Raw genomic sequence first — 20,942 nt, 5'->3', positions numbered from 1 at the left:
CAACGCTTTCTACTTGGCACTGTCAATGAACTGAATAGGTGTGGTCATTATTGACACGGAGACTGTATGTTGCTGAAGTTGAGCAAAGCCATGTAGTAGTTTTATTTTTTTCATATGCAAGACTGAGATATTTCTGTTATGTACAGAGGTGAATAAAATCTAGCTGTTATCTGTCTTAAATGAACACAGACATGGCTGTCAGAGATGTTTTTATTGATTCTTCTCAGCAAAATGTACAGAAATACAATGCACATAGAAAAATAGTCATAAAAATAGCTTCTTGTACAAAGCAAAGGTCCAGCATGTGTTGAAGTGCTAACGTATGAAGGGAATTTCAGAGAAGTTGGATTACTAAGTAACACTACAACCATATTTTCTTTCAATGTCCTTTACACCATGTTCATATCTAATTTTCTCATAATTACTGTACTGTTTACAGTAAGAGATCCAGAGGAACCAACAACACCACAAACTGAAATAATGACACATTTTGTTTTGAGAAAATATCACCGCTGCAGCATATGGCTAGGAAGGCACTGATAAACTGATAAAACAAGGAAGAGATATTGAAGATGGAATGTCATGGACCCGGAAGGATCAAGCTGCTCCATTGTCCACAGTTTATAAACAGTAAGGCTACACTATATACCTGGTAGCTCCAGCATGGAGGTTGTATTCAGTCACTTTCATTTGAAAGTAGAGTGACAACACCTAACACGGCGCCTGAACACACTTTACATCCAATATGTGGTAAATGTTGGTTCAAAGAAACCTTAAACATTGATCACACAACACTTTTACAATATTTACATCTCAAAGTAACAGATAAACACAAGTTGACCCATGCCTTAAAGGGACAGTTCACCCCAAAATCAGAAATACAAACTGTATTTTTCCTCTTACCTGTTGGCTATTTATGCTGTTTAGAAGGCAGACATCTCGCCCGCCGATATGTCCAAAATCTGACAACACACCGAAACAATCTTGATGGATAAATGGCAATACAGGTAAGAAGTAAAATATACATTTCTGATTTTTTTCCTTTTAACACAAAATCAGCACAGGAGACATTAACACACAGATCCTACTGAGAAGCAGACTCTGCAAAGCTGGTGAATAGAAAGGAATCAAGTTGACTCAAATACAAACATTAATATATTCGCTCCATAGAATTTGGTATTTGCATAAACATTTCAATAGTTACCTCTTCAAATTCTCCCTCCGACAGACAAAAATAAGTTAATATTTACAAACACTTTGCTCTTTAATAAAGACTTTGGGTTATTCCAGAGTACACAGTATCAATAGAGAGAGATGTTCCTCTTTGTCCATAACATTTTTTGAAGGCAAGAAAGAATGTAAGGCAACGATATCATGGTCCACAGTATGAGAAGTTTTCTGCAGTTGTACAGTGTGTGTTGCTGTACGTGTGCGTGTGTGTGTGTGTGTCTGGTGTGTGTTATTTTGCTCCCTTGTCCTCTGAGGCCTGCTTAATCTGCCGTGAGTGCACCATGGCCCCAGCCAGTAGCTGCTCCTCCAGGGCCGCGTGCAGGTCTGAGCCCCCCAGCTCCAGCAGGGGCTCCAGCCCCGGCACAGCCCTGGTCTCCTTTGGAGGCCCTCCAGCCTCTCCGGGTCCCAGTGCCCTGCGCCTCCTCCTTAGATCCATCTCTCCCTGGTCCCTGACCTTCTCGTGGGAGCCCTGGGGGTGAGCCTCAGCTTTGACGGCCCCGTCTTCCACACCTTCTCTGGGGTCCGCCTGAGCGGGAGCTTTCTCTTTGAGGTCTCGTCCTCCTTTCTTCAAAGCTTCACCGTCTTCTCTCTCAGCCCCCTGTGCAACTTTTTTGGCTTCCACGGCTCGCTCCAGCTGGGCCAGCTTCTCCCGAGCCTCCTCCGCGTTTTTCTCTTTCCTCGCTCTCTCAAGGATTTCATTTTCTGCTTTCTGGATCTCCTGCTGATGTCGCTCCTCGGCAGCTTTCTCCTGTGCGAGTTTCTCTTTCAGTGCTTTCTCTTTCTCTAGCTCCTGCTTCTCTCTTTTCTCCCTTTCCAGCCGCTCTTTTTCCACTCGTGCCTGCACTTCTTTCTCTATCCTCTCCTTCTCCAGCTCCTGCTTCTCTCTTTTCTCCCTCTCCAGCCGCTCTTTTTCTAACCTTGCCTGCACTTCTTTCTCTATCCTTTCTCTCTCTACTCTCTCTAACTCCTGTTCTCTGGCCAGCTTTTCCTGTCGCTCCTTCTCTTGTCGTTCCTTCTCTAACCTCACCTGCACTTCTTTGTCTATCCTTTCTTTCTCTATTTTTTCTAACTCCTGCTCTCTGGCCAGCTTCTCCTTTATCTCCTTCTCGAGCTGTTCTTTTTCCAGCCTCGCCTCAACCACTTTCTCTATCTGTTCATTTTGAAGATTATCAATTTTCTCTTTTTCTTTATCCAGGCTTCTTTCTTCGTCTTTAAGTTGAGCTGCCTGATCATTTTGAGGTACATCCAGATGATCGTCAGGCTCTTTCTTTCCCAGTGGCACTCCCCTCGCCCCCAGCTGACTCTGCTTGTGGGATTCTCCTCCAGCTGCAACATGGCCGTCCTCCTTGTAAGGTGCTTTAGGATCCCCGACCTCATCACCCTTATTCACAACCTGAGCTTCATTCTGGGCCTGAGGCTCGACTCCTCCGGCTACCTCCTTGGGCTGCTTCAGGTCTGAGGCCACTCCTGACTCTTTGGCCTCTGCTGGTCCACCTTCTATCACCTCCAAGTGTTCCTGGAGGCCTTTCTCTGCCTCGCCTTCACCAGCAGCCCCTTAAATGTATAAACACTTTGTTAAATGTATTTCTTAAATTGAACACAAGTGCCACATCTGCAAAAAAAACATGATGTGTATACGCACCTGCAGGTTGTTTCTGGTGGATTTCTTTGTGTTGCTCCTCTATGACAGCCAGTAGTTTCTCTTGCTGGTCGAGAAGCCTCTTCTGTTGCTGCTGCTGCTCCTTGATCACCTGCAGCAGCACGGCGTGGTCGAGCTGGCCCTCTACAGAACAGAAGTGTTCGATTAAAGTAAGTCACAACCTGCTCTGAGAACAATGCATTAGTCAAGAAGCTTAGTTAGGCTGATGTGGAAGGGGAGAGGGGAAGACAATATTCCACTATGGCTAAGTTGAAGCCTTAAACAGAAACTGGAATGGGCAGCTGTAGACACACACACACACTATGTTAGGGGGCAAGGTGAGTGGTTGGATTCTACACTGGCACATTATTTAGTGATAGGATAAAAACACAAATATATGTATTGTACGTATATGTACTGAGTAAATGACAGAGCGACAGACTGAGGGTAAAGAGAGGAGGCAAGATGGAATTCATACCTGCAACCAGCTTTTTTATCACTGTGATAGGAGTCCGGCAGAGACAGAAAGAAAAAAAAGGGGCGTAAAGATGGAGAAGAGGAGAGAGAGGGCAAAGGTAAACAGAACAAGAAAAGTCAACAAAAGCCAAAAATGACTGCATAGTGTATCAAGCCAGGTCAAGAAGTAGGAGAAAGAAATGGATTTGTACATCTCTGCTGTCTTTTACACCATTTGTACCATCAAATACAGGTACGATAAGCAGATCACAGAGATTACATAAGGTCAAACAAGCAAACTGAGATGAAGAAAAGAGAGGCGGGGGCATAAACAGCATGCAGCAAAACACTGCACATTTATTACAATATTTACTTGTATTTTTTGTGCCCTCTGTCTTGCAACTTTTCTTTAAGGGTGAAAATGCAATGTGTTGGTGGTGTTTTTTCCCCCACTAAACAAAAAGCTGCCATGTGCCGGCTCTTCCTGTCAAAGGATTTTATAGGCTTACTGTGTGTTCATGTGCTGTCGGAAAAACGTTTTTGCTACTGGGAAAATTCACGTGAATGCCCTTTCAAGTCTGAGAACATTTTGGTACACGAGTTGCTGAGTTGACGGAAACATGGCGGACTACAGTAAACATTGGGCTTGATGGTGAGAAACTTTTACCAAAGTTGTGTATTGTATAGTCATTGGATCGTGTCCTTTGCACTTCAATGTAACTCAAATATTGGAAACAGCTGTCAATGTGTTGTTTAAACGCTCTGAGCGCTAAAATGGATAACAACTTCTTTTCAGCATCCATGTTGCTCCCATATTCCGAAACGACGCACATGAACACACCGAAGTCAAAAGACTGACTTCACAACTCGGGAAATGGGACCATCCGAGGAGCACGTGAGCGCAGCATTACTGTCAAAGGGCCACTGTATTTCATAAGCTTACACACCATCTACACAAAGCTGCGGCTACATTGCATTCTGGTCAATGGAGGCTACTGTCGCTGGAAAAGCTGCTATCCCCACCTCATCTACATCGCTTTCTTGCTCTATGATTGTTGAATTGCAATACAAAATGTGTACAAACTTTAATATAGCTGGACAAAAAATGTTTTTATGTAGATATATCTTCACATCCTATTAATATTTGTGGAAAGAAATCAACGTTGTATCACCAAATTATACATTTGTAGTGCAACTTGTGACCTAGGATGATTAACTCGTGTCGATAACGTTTTCTTCTCCACTTACCGTCCAACTTCTCATCTGCTGTGTCTTTGCCGTCTGCAGCTAGAGCCTCGTCTGCAGCAGGATGATGCTCTCCTTCTGGAACGGGAGCTGAAGGATCAGCAAATATCACATCAACATTGCATTTACTTACTATTTTTCCATCCAGCTGCCTTAAACTACAGTTACACAATCCATGAATACACACCTTTCCCTGCAGCCTCCGGAGCTTTAACCACATTATCAACTTTTCCCGCCACAGCCTGATTTTCCACCACAGCTACATTCCCTACGAGAGGATCTTTCCCAGGCTCAAGCTTCTCGACTTTCTTTAGTGGGGGAATCTCCTGCTTTTTGCCTGCGTCTCCATCCAGCTTCTCCAGCACCTCATTGGACAAGACTTCACCTCCACCCAAATCCACCTCCTCTTTCCTCACAACGGCCTCTGGTTTCTCTTCAACGTTGCCGTCTTTCTGGTTCACCTCCACAGCCTGCCCTTGATTGTCATTTCTTTTGGGTTCTTCCTCTCCTCCTCCTGCTGGAGCTTGATCCTTTTCCTCCTGCAGCTCTGCGTTGTTCTTTCTTTGGTCTACCATCACCTCGTCATGAGGGATAGGCGGTTCATGGCGATGGGCCTCCGCCTCTGGCACTGCAACACCTGGGTAAACAGACAGAAACATCATTGATTCTACAGATTTCATTGAAGAAACAGTTAAAGGGTAACTCCACCAATTTTACACATTAAAGTGTGTTTACACGTCTTGGAGAGAACTACTGCATATGTGAAAAAGTTATATAAAGAACAAGCTGCATTTAACCTGATAAATTGCCTCCAGTGATGTCACTCAGTGGCTAAGTTGCATTGTGGGTAATGTAGGCACCAGTTTTTGAAAAGGAAGAAGAATGTGTGGAATAAAAAAGGCGATATCTCTGGTTCTGCTGCATCATTTTGATCATCAAAAGTGTTATAGGAATGCAATGATAGACCAGTGGACTGCTTTTCAAAAGCAGCAATAGTACTCCCAAAGACCTGTAAACACACTTTAATGTGTAAAATTGGTGGAGTGACCCTTTAAGATTAAGGTACTGGTTCAGTTTGCTTACCAGCATCGGGGCGGTCCAGCTGCACCTCTTCCTCCTTCCTCTTCTTGGGTACTTCCACTGGTCCTTTAATCTGGGGGGGCTCCGCCCTGTCTACAGGTTGTACCTCCTCCACAGCTGGAAGGTCAGGCTTTTCTATCTCCACTGGCTTTTTGTTTACAGGGTTGTCTACATGCAAACACACAAAACACAATCTTTTACAACACATAATACTGCAACTGGATATCACCTCCATGAACATGTCAGATATCCAACATATTCCCAAGATCCTTTGTGTTCCCTGTTTAGGCAAAACAACTGCGTAAATAATTTCTTAGTAACAGATTTATACATCCATAAAAACAAAGTTTTCACACCAAGATATTTTTAACTGTTGTTTAGTAATGCTTCTGGTGCTCTTTTTATTTGCCTTTGCTGTGTTCTTCTCCCCACACAGCCAGTATATACAGTCAGTCTGAAAAATATGAGACGCATTAACGTGACTAACACGACTAAATCAAGAAACCGTAAATTCGACACCTCATTTATTCCACTATTTTCTCTTGTCTGAGAAAAGTAAAGCGACTGTATTCCTATTTAACACTGGCCCTGACATGTAGTCTTATTTTCTGGTGCAGTTGTGTTTATTGCACACATTAACTGCTGGCATTAAAATAATTTAACAACTCTGCATATGTGCTGCAGTGACACACTCATTTGTAATTGATTTCACTGACTATTTCTCATGAGTAGATCCACTAGGTGGCAGCAAATACTGACAATGGCAAAGCTGACACAACTGGCTCAAGTGGAAGAGAAGAGAAGAGAAGAGAAGAGAAAGTGACAAAGAGGAAACAGGTGTGTAAGTCAGACCACATGCGTTTCATCTGGAGTAAAGGGAGAGGAAAGAGCTCAGACTAAGAGAAGAAAGAGTTACAAAGATTGAGCCTTTGCCGGTGTAGTGATTAGGCTTGAGAAAGATGGAGAGGAACTGACACTAAAACCCTCCCCGTTTCACCCTAAAACTGAGAACCTTAACTCGAAGGGTTCCTCATCTCTTGTTTTGTCTGCACCCCCCTTCCCTCCCGAAACCCATATCGCCCTCTTCCCTTTATGCAGCTAGAGCTTGGAGGCATTTTATAGCTGCCACGGGAGATACGGGGGAGACGGGGGTGTAGACAATGTGTTTTGGGGGGAGGGGATGGCAGGAGAAATGAAACAGAGGTAGAGGGGTGGAGGAGAGAAATTACTCGAGTTTGAAGGGCATCACTCTCGCTCCATCAATGTCAAGCACTCAGGGCTGCTCTCAGATATTATCAAGAGGTTATCTCCTCACCCGGGCTGTCTGTCTATCAGTCACTCCGTCTGTCTCCATCTTTTCTTCTTACAGGGATGAAAGAAACCTTTTTTTGGCTGTGGCTTTGTGCTTTTATTTTAGTCTCACTGGCCCTTTACTATGGCCTCATATACTCTTTACGTTGCTGTCTTTGGGCGCTGCCACTTTAGAAATAAACATGTCTCCCGTGCTTGCTGGTCCCTTTTGCATGAAATAATTAAATGCGGCACTGCTGTCCATTCTCAGACACAGCAGACAACCCTGGCTCCGGTCCGTTGAGGTAAATGTTTCCATGGATCATTAGTAAAGCACTTTAATCTACATCCCATCAAGTACATAAGTGCCAGCCATTAGCGCATGTTGTGATCTTTACCGTGCAGTTCAGGGAGGTCCGGTAGCAGCAGGTTGTTCTTGTCAGGTGCTGGTGGAGGAGGAGCTTGGATCCTGGTGCCGGGGCTTCGGGCCGAAATTGAGAGGGTGGTAAAGGTGCTGACCAGCAGGATGCCCAGACCCACAAAAAGCACGAGCTACAGGACAGAGAAGGAGGAGAAGCACAACAGGTTAGAAACAGTGAATAAACCTTTTTTCAAATGATTAAGAAAGTGTTAAATATGACTATATCACCTGAGCAATGATGCCATTCTTCTGGATCTTTCTGTATATGAGAGCTGGGCATATGAAGCAGATGAGGCTGCCCATGGTGGCTCCAGTCAGACCCAGAATAGTTTCCACTAAAGAAAGAAAGGGAAAGAAAAACACAAGCATTACACCTTGCGATTCTGAAGAGCAGTGACTCCCATGGGTACCTGAACCCCAGCAGGTAATTCTTCAGTTGTCAGGGCGTCTGTGGCAGTAATAAAAACAGTTGAAATAATGACCAAAAATGAATGGATAAATAGTTGAAATAGCTAGCTAAAAACAGCGAATGAAAAGTTGAAACAATTAGCTTAAGATAAACAGCTAAAATAGCTGGTTAAAAAGTAAAAGATAATCAGTTGATATAGTTAGCTATAACTAATGTATAAACAGTTTAAATAGTTAAACAAAAAAAATGGATAAAAGTTTGAAAGATCCCCCTTCTCAAGTGGTAGTAGTACAAATAGAAACATAACCTTAATATTGACTACAATATGACATCATCAAACATCATAACAATATTCACTTTTTGTGATCTTACCCAACAGCCACATTAAAATCAATTGAAATAAAAACATTTGGAAACTAACAGGTGGTGTTGAACAAGGGGTACTGATGAAGAAAAAACCCACTTCCCCTTATATACGGTATATCTTCATTACTAACTTCATTCATATCTTCCTATGCCATCCATAACCGGCACCCGCCCAACCCCAGGCTGCCATCCATGGCACCCTTTTCCTGGCAACAGCAAGCCCTGGCCCCACCCCTGTCTCTGTGGACTGGGCCGGCTGGGCGTCGGGCCTGGAAGCCCATCGTTCATCCAGAGGACGGACACCATATTGTCTCCCTCAGATTTAGTGTCCATTCTCCCCAGGGTCCTTACCTCCCTTCTCCTCAGTCTATTAGTGTGATTAGATACACAAAGAGCCAGCCAAACCCGCTTTGTGTTTGTGTGTGTGTGTTTGTGTGTGTGTGTTTGTGTGTGTGTGTGTGTGTGTCTGTGTGTGTGTGTTTGCCGACCCAATCAAAAGTTTAACAAACAGCCACCTTATAAAAGGATGAATAAAACATAAACTCATGCTAACCTTTACATCTCCACCATTTTGGAGTTGTTCGTGAGAGGGACGGACAGACTCAAAGAACTTGACGGGGAGCCAATATTGGTGTGTATATGGATATGTGTGTGTGTGTGTGTGTGTTGAGAGAGTCTGGGAGAATAATAGCCCTATCTTCCCGTCTGCCCGTCTAAAAGGAGATAAAAGTTAGGGCCCTGATTTAAGGACTGTGTTAGAGTGTGACAGTCACTGACTCGTAAAGTCACATTCACACATGTCGTAAAGCTCCCCAGCTACTCCGCCCACATAAAGGAACACATGCACCTTAAAGACCTGCAGTCGGCGAGCACGCATACAGTTTCAATTCATGTCTGATTGTTCGCACACACACACAGGACGTACCGTTTGGGATGAGAATGCCTCCCAGCATGGTGCCGAACACAATGCAGAGGGTGATGGCCTTGAAGCGCAGAGGAGGCATGTATCCCCCGGCAGCAAACGTCCCATCCTTCTGCTGTGAGACGGAAACAGAGATCGAAATGAGAGGAAATAAATAAATAAAATTTAGAACTTGTATCCAAATCTTCAAACCATCTGCACTCCCCATACAGCTGGTTTACCGCTAACATTTGAGCTCACCTGCTGCTCAAAAAGCATTGTGTTAATGGCCTGACGGCAGGGCAGGATCATCATGGGGAATCCGACAGCGACGGACATCATGAAGCCAACGCGGATCATCTCCGTCACCAGGTTGGACGGAAAGTTCATCAGCACGTTGCCAGCGATGTTCTCTGTGAAGCTGACGTAGCCAAAGAAACCAACCTGGCTCAGAGAGAGGTGGAGGGAAGCAAATACAGAGATGTGAATATGTAGAAGTTCCTCATTGTTGAAACTGTTTACACATGAATAACATCTGCTGTGCTGTCTGATGGAAACATCGCCTTTCAAAACACTTTAAAACAATAAAAGACCAATTTTACCACTGACACAGGCATAAAAGATGTCGGAGTTCTCACAAGAAAGAACAGCATTCATTAACTTTTTTGGCGTCGATTTGAAGGCCTTTTCAAAAAGATCAGGAGAAGCAGACTCCATGTAATATCTCAAGGTTTCCATGTGACAGCACTGACAGTGGCAAATGTAGCGAGTGCAAAATGTCGGCGGCTGGAAGTGTGTTTTCCACTCACAGTGATGTAGAAGATGGTGACTACGTTGAGGGCCGAGGTAAAGATGGTGCTCATGCGCTTGACGGACGGCTCGTCCAGGCTGTCGTAGGTCGGCAGCACCTGCCTGTGAGATCCAAGCAGCCCAACAACAAAACAATCTGCGCGCTGAATGACACAAGACCACATCTGTGCTGCTGCTGTTGTGTATTCATGTGCTGTCTGGATTGTCAGATACACAACTTTTGCTCTGGGAAGTGGCACTCCCACATCTAGCAGGGAGAGTCAGGGGAAAGCAGTCTCCTGGTTGTTACATGAATCGACAGAGTTGGGGTTTTTTCTGCAAACTGCTCTGTAGATTTCTTTAATGTGCAGCCATATGGAGGCCCATTTGTGCCACTCAATTTGATGCATTACTGATGACAGTCTTACACTGTTTAAACTTTAATGGACTAAACAAGCAAAAATAAATCACTTGTCTGAGTTGGATGGTGACAAGGACACGAGGAGGGAGATGCATCATTTGATTATGAAGATTTATATTGTCTCCAAAGCTGCAGTCAGATCTCTTGTTTGTCATTAATGCCTACTCACTAATGTAAATTTCCACATTATCTGCATTGTTTGCTAATAAATGTCAGTCATTGCCAACTTCTGCAAAGCTTGCTCTAAAATAGTCTTTTTAAAAGTCACACAAGCAAATCAAGAAGCTACGTATAACTTGCTAAATTCTATAATATCACAATGGCTAATCTTCATGCTGGAAGTGACTGATTGTGTTAAATAGACATATGATATAGTATCTCATATCGATTGTAGGCCCCTGAATTGAATCAAATTAAAATTGTATCATGGCAGAATTTATGATATCGCCAAATATCGTACCGTCATTCAACGAATCGATATCATATCGTAACGTGATGAAACCGGCGATTTACACCCCTATTATCACGGAAGACGCATTTTGGTCATTTGCTAACAAGGGGGATGGTGTCCCCCCTCAAACCGTCTACTGCCTATGGGTGATAAGAGACAAAGCTGCCAGTTTTGACCAAATAACAGCTGAGAAATGGTTTAAAATGAACAGTCGAACATCCCAACCTGATGGGAAAAGATGATGATGGGAACTTAAATTAAATTATTTATATTTGTTAAGGGTAAATAATTTGTTTTTCACTTGCTAATGTCCTTGGTTTGCTTCAATTCCTTCTTCCCCACTTATCAAATAACTGTTAAACTATAATAAGTCTACTAACTTCCTACAAAAATGGGCCTCCCAAACACACATAATTTAGATGCTTGTAGAGCAAATCAACATACAAGTTGTGTGTCTGACATGCACATGAATGCATCAAGTTTTTCAGCATGTGGATTTTTTTCATATTATGAATACAGTATAATAACAATTGTTTAAAAATGTATTAATTGCACCACACGAGATGGGAGTAATGTGATGGCAGTGGGGCTGAGGTGTGTAGGAGTGTGTGTGTACATGTATGTGTGTGACACAGAATGGGTGACAGTAGTCAAGACTGGCTGAGGTTGTACATGAGACTGCCTGTCTGTACGCCCAGGTACCTATCCTTGTCATTTTCTGTCCTGTGCTGTGAGAGACTGAGGCGGTGTGTGGAGCGGACCATCCGCACATTACCCCGTGAATTTACAGGCTTTATATATAACAGCGAATGCCTGGCAGGTTTTAGAGCATTATAAACTTTCCTGGCAGACTCTTTGTGCTCGCCTCCTCTCTTCCTCTCTCTCGCCCTCTTATATATGTGAAAGGAAGAAACAGAGAGAAGAAATGAGAGAGAGAGAAAGAAACCATAACTTTCTCGGCCTCTTTGCCCGTCTCTCTTTCACACACTCTGGTTTTATGAGCCAGCACTGTCCCGTGGTGCTTTTTCTTGACGCTTGTTTAATCCGCAAACCAGTAAATCTCGTAGCCAAGGTTAAATAAAACGGCATATCGTAAGTGCAGAGCTAAAGCATCTAATGGTCACTCAATAGTCCCGACTCAGAGGCTAATGTGTTTTTGCTTTAACGCTGCCCTTAAATGGAGGAAATATGACGGAGAAGGTCTTCAAAGCAAACGTGGGGGAAGTGTGCATGTGTGTTGGGAGGGCTCGAGTGTGTGCTGTAGATAATATCATTAACTTGGAGTTGAAAGCATGCTGACGGTAGCATCACAGAGGGACATTTTCGCTGCACGTGTTTTTCGTATGTCCCTCTATTATGAGCTAACTGCTCCTCACTATTCAAAGAGCAGCCAAAAAACAACGGGGCCAGCTCCCATCCCGACATAATGGTGATGTTAAGTAATGTTTTAACTGAAAGTAAACACATTTCATGAATGTAATAAAAATCCAATGTGCTGAGAGCTGTTTAATCAGCATGTGAATACATCAGTGTGTGTCTGTAAGATGGCGGCGGTCCAATGTGTTGATTAGTGGTTTGGCTTAAGCTGCCTGCTGCCTAACGGAGCGCTCGCCTTGCTCGGCCTGACCACAGGCCAAGAAATCGCCCTGCCAAATATCACTCAGCGCCGCTAGTAGGAACCTGACGCACAAAAGGCACAAGCATAAACACACACACAAGCGCACACTTTCTTCTTCCTCTAACATGGGCACACCTCACTTGCTAATAAAAGCGCTCGACATATCGTAATGTTCTGTTGGCTTCGTGCGATTACATTAATTAAAGTCTCGTTTCAGTCTCAAGGCTACAGTCACCCACTCCAGCCACTTACCTCACTCTCTCTCTCACACAAACAAACCCATACAGTACCACCACCCAAACATCTGGCTCCTAATGACCTCACCACAACACTCCCTGCATCTTTGCCCAGCACTGCACTCAAATCAAAGATAAGCAAGCTTGGATCCCACTAAACCTTCTACCGTTCAACTCACTGCAAACCCAGAGCAAGCAGTAAAGCTTCAAGGACAGGAACAAAAAAAAAAAGGGCAGTGACAGAGCATGCAGATGGATGACAATGGAGAGATGAAAAAGTGAAGATGCTCTGATTAAGTTGTGAAAAGTGACACAGAGTAAGTGTAGAGGTCACACTACAGCATGGGATGTTATGCGTGAAAAAAAGCATTAAAACATTCTTACTTCCTGGCAAAGAAAATAAACTCAATGTATGTACAGTATTTGCCGCACTAGCAAGGTCTGCAAAGGGCTGGGCAATATGGCTTTAATAAAAGGTTGCAATACACGATATTTATATTCACATGGTATCTGTGTTCTTGGTAGTTGCAAGTCTGTGGAGTTCTACAGTATGTGGATATAGTGATATAGTGACTAAGTGTAAGGCAAGTATTAAAATTAGTAGAACAGTCTGGTAAGTTAAGAAAATTACAGCACTTCACTGTAATGCAGCCTTTAAAACCAAGAAAGGACAACACTTATGCACTATTTAATGCTGATCTTTTTTTTTGCAGTATATTGTAATTTATGTGACATTTAAAAGTCCCTCGACAACTTTTTGATGTTTTATTCATATTACATCAGAAAACAAAAGCACTAGTGTGGTCAAAAAGCAGTTTCAGGTTAATTCTTGTGAGGGCAGACCTAAATAGAACAGAAACAGATGAGCTGACTGTGAAAGGCACATTAGCAAATAAGCAGCGTAGAAACTGGGTCTAGAAATCCCTCAATAACGACCTCATCTCCACCACAAATTTGTCACAAACTCACCCCAAACCCTCCACTGTGGCTTATAACGGAATGACGCCAGTGCACATGCAATAATTGGGACGTTTGCTCAATTTCTACATGCAGCAATGAAAGATTCAATTCACTGCAGTTTAGGACAGTTTGAGCATTGACCCACCACATGATTTTACGACTACTGTCAGATTTTCCATATTCTCAGTCTTGATTCGAGTCCTGTTTGACGTTGGTTGCATTAAGTGCGGGTGGAGGGGCGGGTGGAGTACTTACGACTGACAGGCGAAGGCCATGCCACAGATGGGGAGACAGCGAAACACACCCTCCCAGCGCACCACATTGACCTGCTCTAGCCACCAGCCGCTGAGCAGCCCGTGTTTGAACGAGGACAGCACCATCTGAGGGGGGAAGGAGGGGGAGGAGGGAGGGGAGGTTACGGCCCGATCCAAATGAAGACAAGTGGGTGGGAAGAGCACGAAGAAGAGGAGGGGATGGGGGGGGGGCTGCACCCATGCTGACGGCTCACAGACAGATAATGAGAATAATGAATGAGGGATGAAGGGGGAAAACCAGAGAAAATGAAGAAAGAGAAACAACAAAGAGACATGACAAGAAAGCCCATACTGAACTAAAAACCTGTCATGGCCGACAAAATTGAGTAATGAAGGTGATACGTAATGAATCAAAGTGAAATCATAAATTTGAGGAGAAAATAAAATTCTTATAAAAGTGTAATCTGGACACACAGTACCCCACAGGTTTTGATCAGCATGCGTTTCCTACGTCTTGCTCCTTTAAGTCCCAGAGGACAGCAGAACACTCCGTCACCCTCCAGCCTCCGACACCCACACCCAGGCTGCTTATCCTGGGTGTGGGCCGGTGGTGGGAGGGCTGCAAAAATTACGATTTCATTTCAGCATGTTGCACTCCTCTGCCTTCTTACTACTGCCACCAAACACGCACGTGCGCGCGCGCGTGCGCACACACACACACACACACACACACACACACACACAGACACACACACACAGACACTCACAGAGCACAAATGGCTCAGACCAAAACCCGAATTAAAAAGGGAAAAATGGGGATGACTGAGAGGAGAGGGCGGAAGGTACAGGTAGGCAGGAGGGGGGGGTGTAAGGAGCGTAAAGTTGCAGTGGAAACATCAGGCCTCCTTCACTCTCCACCCCCCCGCCACTGCCCTTACGGTGGTGTTATTGTGGGGGTGGTTTCCTCGGTTTACTTACGGGTGACAGCAGAAGGTTGTGGCGATAATGGGCAGGCACTGAATGACGCCCTTCAAGCGCCACAGGTGAACCCGCTCCACCCAGGAGCCCGAGATTATGCCGTAGCGCAGAGACGACAACACTATCTACAGCACCGGTGACAGAAACAACAGTGGGACAGAAGGGAGCAAACAAAGAGGTGCAGAGGAGGAGGAGAGGAGGTGATCGAGGAGAGTGAGGGGAAGAAAGAGCAATAAGCGGAAAGGAGTAGGATGAAAGGAGGGAGGGAAGGAGGGAAGATACATCACTGTTAGAGGGTTAGGGGTCTGGACTGGGCCGGGTCTGGATCTGAAGCCAGACACACACCACACCAATGCTCCAGGTTATGTATATCGCCATCATGCTATGATCATCACAAGTCACATCACACAAAGAGACTGTAAACAGCAGTGAGGAGTCTGTGAAAGCAGCATTACAGGTCAGTAAAACAGAACATTTAAAGAGTAAAACGAGATGAATCACATCAGGCCGAAAACTGCTGCTGGACACACTTCAACCTGTCGCTTCAATCAGCTGTGAGAGGGCTGCGTGTTTTTAGTGCTGCTTAGTGTTGTAACAGATCATACCTCAGTGGCTTGTGTGAATACTCATAACAAGGGTATTAATATATGTTTATCAGAAGTCACAAAGTGCTCCATGCTGAATATCTTCGGGTTTTAGCTGTCTGTTCAATGTTTCCCACAGGATGGCTGTGTACCTGTGGCACTTCCTGCTTAGGATCTTTTCACCCCGCGATGCCATTGTCATAACAGCAGGTGAGCGGCGTGTGGAGGAAGCTTGTTGTTAATTATGTGGATGATCAAAACAGTGCATGGGTGATTGACAGTAGACGGGAGGGGATCGTTCATGCATGCCGTCATTCTCGCAGACGAATTAAAAACAAACAAAAAAGTATAAAATGCTTAAATGGGTTGCCAGATATACTTTGGCAGCTGGTTATATACCTGGGCGAAGTTCCTGAATAAACTACAGTGCATCCCAAATATTTCAGCAGCCATGGTGAAGTTGCTGATCAATGGTGATTGACTGAGCGGTATGTAGAAATAGGAATGACAGAGGACTTAGGATCAGAGAATAAATGTGCACTCCAACGACTGGCCTAGAAACTGTGCTGTGACATCTGAAATATATAAAAAGCATTTGGCATATTTACATCTGGCAACAAATCTGGCAAATATAGAAAGACAATTCCCTAAAGTTGCAACTGTTTGTGATTAAGTGCTGTTGACTATCTGACCTCCATTTACTTTGCACTTGCAGTGCTTAAAAAGTCTCTAGTGGCCACTTCCAAGTGGTGCTTCCTTCCCAGGGGAGAGTCTTTGTTTCAGCTTATGAAGAGCAGTGCAGCAATTGTTTTCTGCCGGATGTGATTTAGTGTGAATTTGCTCTTTAAAAAAAAAAAGAAAAAAAAAGAGGAGCAAGACAATATTGTGTCGGTAAGAAAGACATAGTTCTGTACAATTGAGCGAATAAGGAAGAATTTACACAGAATACAACAAAATAACATTTATCCAAACAATTTTTGGCAATCAAATATGCTTCAAGTTAAAATATAGAGCAGCATTAATGTAGTAATTATGTGTAACATGTCTTTGGAAAAGAAGACGTGAATTAAGAGCACATTGGCTTCAGAATCAATTTAGCATCTGAGCTCCACCTACTTTGAACTTTTGAAGTTTTTTTTCAATCTATCTAATACTTTATATGTACACCTTGACTGCACTGCTGAAGTAACTTTCCATTGCAGTCTTTTTATATTGGTTGCGTGGAGTGTGGCTGTCTATGTGCTGGTGGGCTCACCGTGAACATGAAGAGAGTGTAGAACATGAGAGCCATCGCGGAGAAGGACTGGATGGAGGACATCATGTTCCTCTGCAGACTCAGTGGGAGGACGATGAACAGAGACACGGCGATGAGCAGCAGCACACGAAAACTGAAGGTCACCTTTAGAGGACAGTGTCATATGATAACACAACATTGTTTCTTAAGTAATTAACTGTTTTGGTTGCTTAAAAGTAAAGTTGATGGGCAGAAGATTGCAGTGTGGAGGAAACATAGGACTTGATCATAATAGTGTTCAGAGATATTCAAATATTGAGAGATGAATGCAGCAAATACTGATCTCAAACCTGTAAACCTAACAGCTGAGCGAAGAAATTTGAGCCCAAATCAGCTATAACAACGTAGAAGGCGATACAGGTCCCCAACATCAAACCGATCATACTGCAGAGGGAGAAAGAGGGGACAGGTGAAAACACAGTTATTATCAGTATACATGATTTTGGAAACAAATCCATAACGTTTTTTATTTCTAGAAAATCAAGTCATAATACACACTTCAAACACAGCAGAGTGTGTGTAGTGAATTAATAATGAGACTTGCCTCGTCTCCACAAGTGTTTTTCCTGGTTTCCCGTAAGCATGGAAGGCTGCAGAGAAGAGAGTGACGTCAGTGTGAAGGACATGCAAACTAACAGATGGCAGTGTCCTAAAAATAGTTTCTGTTTTCATAATATCTGTCAATACCTATCAAAGCACCGTAACTATGCTTATTCACTATGTGTGCTACAGTAGAGCATCTTAAACTGGCAATATACAAGTTTTTTGCTTCAACGTATCATCATGAAGTAAATGTTGATTGCATAATGTAACTGTTATAGAATAATGAGGCCATCTGTGTTAAGCTTGGTTCCCTATAAACTGTGCTTTCACTCTGCTATTTTGTCTTCCACTGTCCGCAAAATCTCCAGGGAAAATGAAGGCTGACTGGTGATCTAGTCAAGCTGGCTTTTTTAAAATCTGCTTTCATTTCTCTATTGTGAATGGACTCACATTTCTTCCTGTGTTGTTGGTAGTTGCGACTCTGAGAAAAACAGAAATGTTCCAGTTGTCTTTGTGACAGTGGTGCCAACAATAATACCACTTGGAAAGGCTAGGAGCTGGGAAAGTTCCACTTTAAAATCAGTATGTTTATCATCATTGTGGGCGAAGATGCGGTTTCTCTCACTTACGTTTGTTTAAGTGACACCGTTTTATCTGTCTGTACAGTCATGACGGCTATCATTGCTACTGCTAAACACACACTTCTTCCACAACTCTTGAAAAGGCAGTGGCTGTTGCCGACAGCAAAAAGCAACACAGATCGTCCCCTGTACAACAGATGATTTATCTGCGAAATCTTAACATTAATTTAAAATGACACTCATTACTACTTCAACTCACCCAACCCTGCATAGGTCCTCCTTTTGGTGTTGCTCGCTGTGTGTACCAGGAACATGCAGGACTTGTGAGTCATCCACGAGCAGAAGAACAACAGGAGAGTTCCCAGCACAATCCCACACTGTAAAAAGAGAGAGGGGCACTTAATAATGTGTTTTATTAAATTATACAAGAATCTGCGTTAAGTCATGATGCCCTGGCTAGGATTCAAACTGGAATCCTACTAAACTAACTTGACTACAGTCAGTCTTTAAAACTAATTACAACACCAGTCTAACAGGGAAACACACCGTAAATGCACAAAATCTTGCAAAACATCTCAAAACATGCAGGTGTATGAAAAGGAAAAGTCTGAGAAGATGTGCGCGCGCACACACACACACACACACACACACACACCATGACGTAACAAAACAATGGATGGATGTACAAGATATCCACAACTTAAAATACAGAGAAAAGACATTACATTTATCCACATCTGAAACTGAAAAAGAAAATTAAATACGTTTCACCCAGACTCCTTATCTTAAGCTCCCTTTGTACATAAATACCGCACAAATTTTGAACTTGCAGTTTACTTGTGTACACTTTGTTTCATGGCCACACACAACAAACACAGAGACAAAGCGAGGCAGGAAGTGGGCTGACAAACTTGACAGGACATCGGTTCCTGAGATCAGACTGTGATCACAATGAAGTTATAACTGAAAGTATGAATTCTTCTTTTAACCCTATTTTCTAAATAGAGGTTGGAGGGGGAATGCCTCGCCTACAGTGTTTTGCCAAATGGTACTTCTTGCAAAGACAGACGGTTTAAAAACTATTTTGGTATTTGTGCCAAAACCTGTAAGACAATGTGATCAAATAATTTAAAAGACTCTTGATACAGTTATACAACACGCTGAGGTAGTGTTTATGTTCAACCAAGCATCCATTGATATCATGAGGAAGTTGTCTGGCTTTTATAATAACACAGTCCCTTATTAGGTAAATTTCCCTTCACAGTGATGTCCTTGTATGATGAGGGCTAAAAACACAGCAAGGGTTCAAATGAAGCACAGTCATCAAGCTGACAGTTACAACATCCATCATGATGTCGATTGCACAGTTGCTGGTAATTTGGTTGAATCATGTTGTGTTACACCGAAAGGTGTTCTTACATTTTTTGTTTTCAGCTGTTTTCTATCAGTGATGTTTAATGATGTTGTGTATGAGAAACGCCTCTATGCAAAATTCAATGCCATGTCAGACAACAACTGACTGTATATGACATCATTTCAATGAATTATGACAAGCTGAAGGGTTAGGGTTAGGCCATTATTATAATAATAATGGCCTATTATGAGAAATGTATTAACACAAACATTGGCCATTCTGTATACGTGTACTTCTACTGACTTTGTTGCTGATACTTTAGTTGTAGTAAATACAGAATATACTGCTACTTTTACTTTGGTGAATAAACTAAATAGCTACTTCTGCCACTGTATACAGTCATCATATAGGGATGCGTTCAGGGACGGTTGAGTTTCTTGGACCGATAATTTTCCAGATCCGCAGGCGCGCGCGCGCTCGGCCGCAGGTGACCCACCTGTTTGAAGCAGAAGGGCATGGTGAGCACGCTCACTCCGACGATGCTGTTCACCACGTTCATGATAAGACCCCAGTTGGACGCCGTCATTTTGAGCCCCCTTGTTGACAGGAAACCTCCTTCGGTAAGAAAATGTCAAACGACACGTAGACAGCAGCTCACTGAAGGTGAACGGTGAAGTATGACCGTGTGGCTGCCTCGGAGCGCAGGAGACTGGGGACTATATTCCGGGTGTGTTTTTCTGACTCCTCCGCCGATCAATGACGTGGCGCTCTGGGAGAAAACAGAGACAACTGAGTTTGATGTTTGACTCGCTTGAAGCTTTCGTCATTCTGTAAAACACACACTAAACAAACAGAAACGCACGTATACACTATATTATTGCACTAAAATGAGTATTTTCGCCAGCAGGCTAACGCAGTCGTTGCAAACATCCCTGAACGGTTAGTAACGTTACTTTCTCACCTTTCTCCTCGACTTCAGCGCCCTCCGCCTCGCTGCCCTGTTTACGTTATCATCGGTAGTTTCCTCACACCGAACGGTCATTTGTCGTTGAAAATGCGTCTTGGTTTGTGTTTGTGCACGCTACAGGTTAGAAGAAACTCTGTGTAAGATAATGATGACAAAAACCTGGGTGTTTTTCTGAACGCGTATCCAGGAAGTGGGGATTGTAGTCGAGGAAGTGACCGAAGACAACACAGCGCGCTGCTTTCAGGCTGCTGAAAGACTCGGGCGCCCACTAGTGGTCACATGAGAGACATGACTTTGGTACCGTTGGTTGCACTTGGAGATTAAGGTCTTTGCTTTATTCTAGCATAGTCACCGTTTTATAATTTCTTAGGAACTTTCTGTTGTCATTTACTTTATTTAAGTATTTCCTTTTAATGCTACTTTGGCTAACTTCTACTTCACCACAATTCAGAAGGAAAACTGTGCTTTTTACTCTTTTTACTATGCCTACAAATTTCTTTTCAGGCTAAGATTTTACCTTAAAAACATGTGATAATCTTATCAAATGCCATGAAATGTTAAAGATTAAACCTCTCAAGCTTTCAGCTTTTGACCTCTTACACAAACAGTGTCTACTTAGGGCCTTTGTCACGTGTCAGATGTCTGAGTTGTCGGTCCAACCAAAGAGCAGCGTTGTATAAAGTACCCAAAAGTCATACTTGAGTAAAAGTAAAGATAATGTGGTAAAATGTTACTTTGGCAAAAGTGAAAGTATCTGATAATAACTGTACTTAAGTATCAAAAGTAATTTTCTGGCAATAAATGAACTTATGTATCAGAAGTACAAGTAAAAGTGAATTACATGTATGTGTACACTGTATACTCGGGTTACTCTG

The 20,942-nt window shown here is 43.2% G+C and overlaps 1 protein-coding gene across 2 annotated transcripts; it reads right to left on the bottom strand.

Moving 5' to 3' along the window:
- Positions 1-196: 196 nt before the first annotated feature.
- On the bottom strand, positions 197-20,235 carry slc38a10 (solute carrier family 38 member 10). 2 transcript variants are annotated; one of them, XM_073489087.1, is made up of 17 exons: positions 20,062-20,235; positions 19,597-19,869; positions 18,006-18,123; positions 17,167-17,212; positions 16,913-17,006; positions 16,584-16,727; positions 14,745-14,869; positions 9,847-9,949; positions 9,299-9,481; positions 9,062-9,173; positions 7,590-7,696; positions 7,339-7,492; positions 5,654-5,818; positions 4,758-5,207; positions 4,574-4,660; positions 2,873-3,013; positions 197-2,784 (listed from the first exon to the last, which is right to left on the bottom strand). In XM_073489087.1, exons 2-17 carry the CDS (start codon positions 19,684-19,686, stop codon positions 1,460-1,462), a joined length of 3,444 nt encoding a protein of 1,147 aa, XP_073345188.1. In that variant the 5' UTR covers positions 19,687-19,869; positions 20,062-20,235; the 3' UTR covers positions 197-1,459. The 2 variants fall into 2 exon arrangements, with proteins under 2 accessions (XP_073345188.1, XP_073345187.1); XM_073489086.1 differs by lacking the exon at positions 14,745-14,869 and adding an exon at positions 13,768-13,892.
- Between the last annotated feature and the right edge of the window lie 707 nt (positions 20,236-20,942).

Source organism: Pagrus major, chromosome 20 (assembly GCF_040436345.1).
Source record: "Pagrus major chromosome 20, Pma_NU_1.0".
NCBI lineage: Eukaryota > Metazoa > Chordata > Actinopteri > Spariformes > Sparidae > Pagrus > Pagrus major.
This window is presented reverse-complemented; position numbering and strand designations above follow the sequence as displayed.

Coding starts and splice junctions, on each gene's coding strand:
- slc38a10 (XM_073489087.1), bottom strand. CDS start 19,686: ATGACGGCGTCCAACTGGGGTCTTATCATGAACGTGGTGAACAGCATC. Junction 14,870..16,583: donor ACACTCTCTTCATGTTCACG/GTGAGCCCACCA, acceptor CCGGTGCTGTAG/ATAGTGTTGTCGTCTCTGCG. Junction 3,014..4,573: donor AGCAGATGAGAAGTTGGACG/GTAAGTGGAGAA, acceptor TCTGTTCTGTAG/AGGGCCAGCTCGACCACGCC.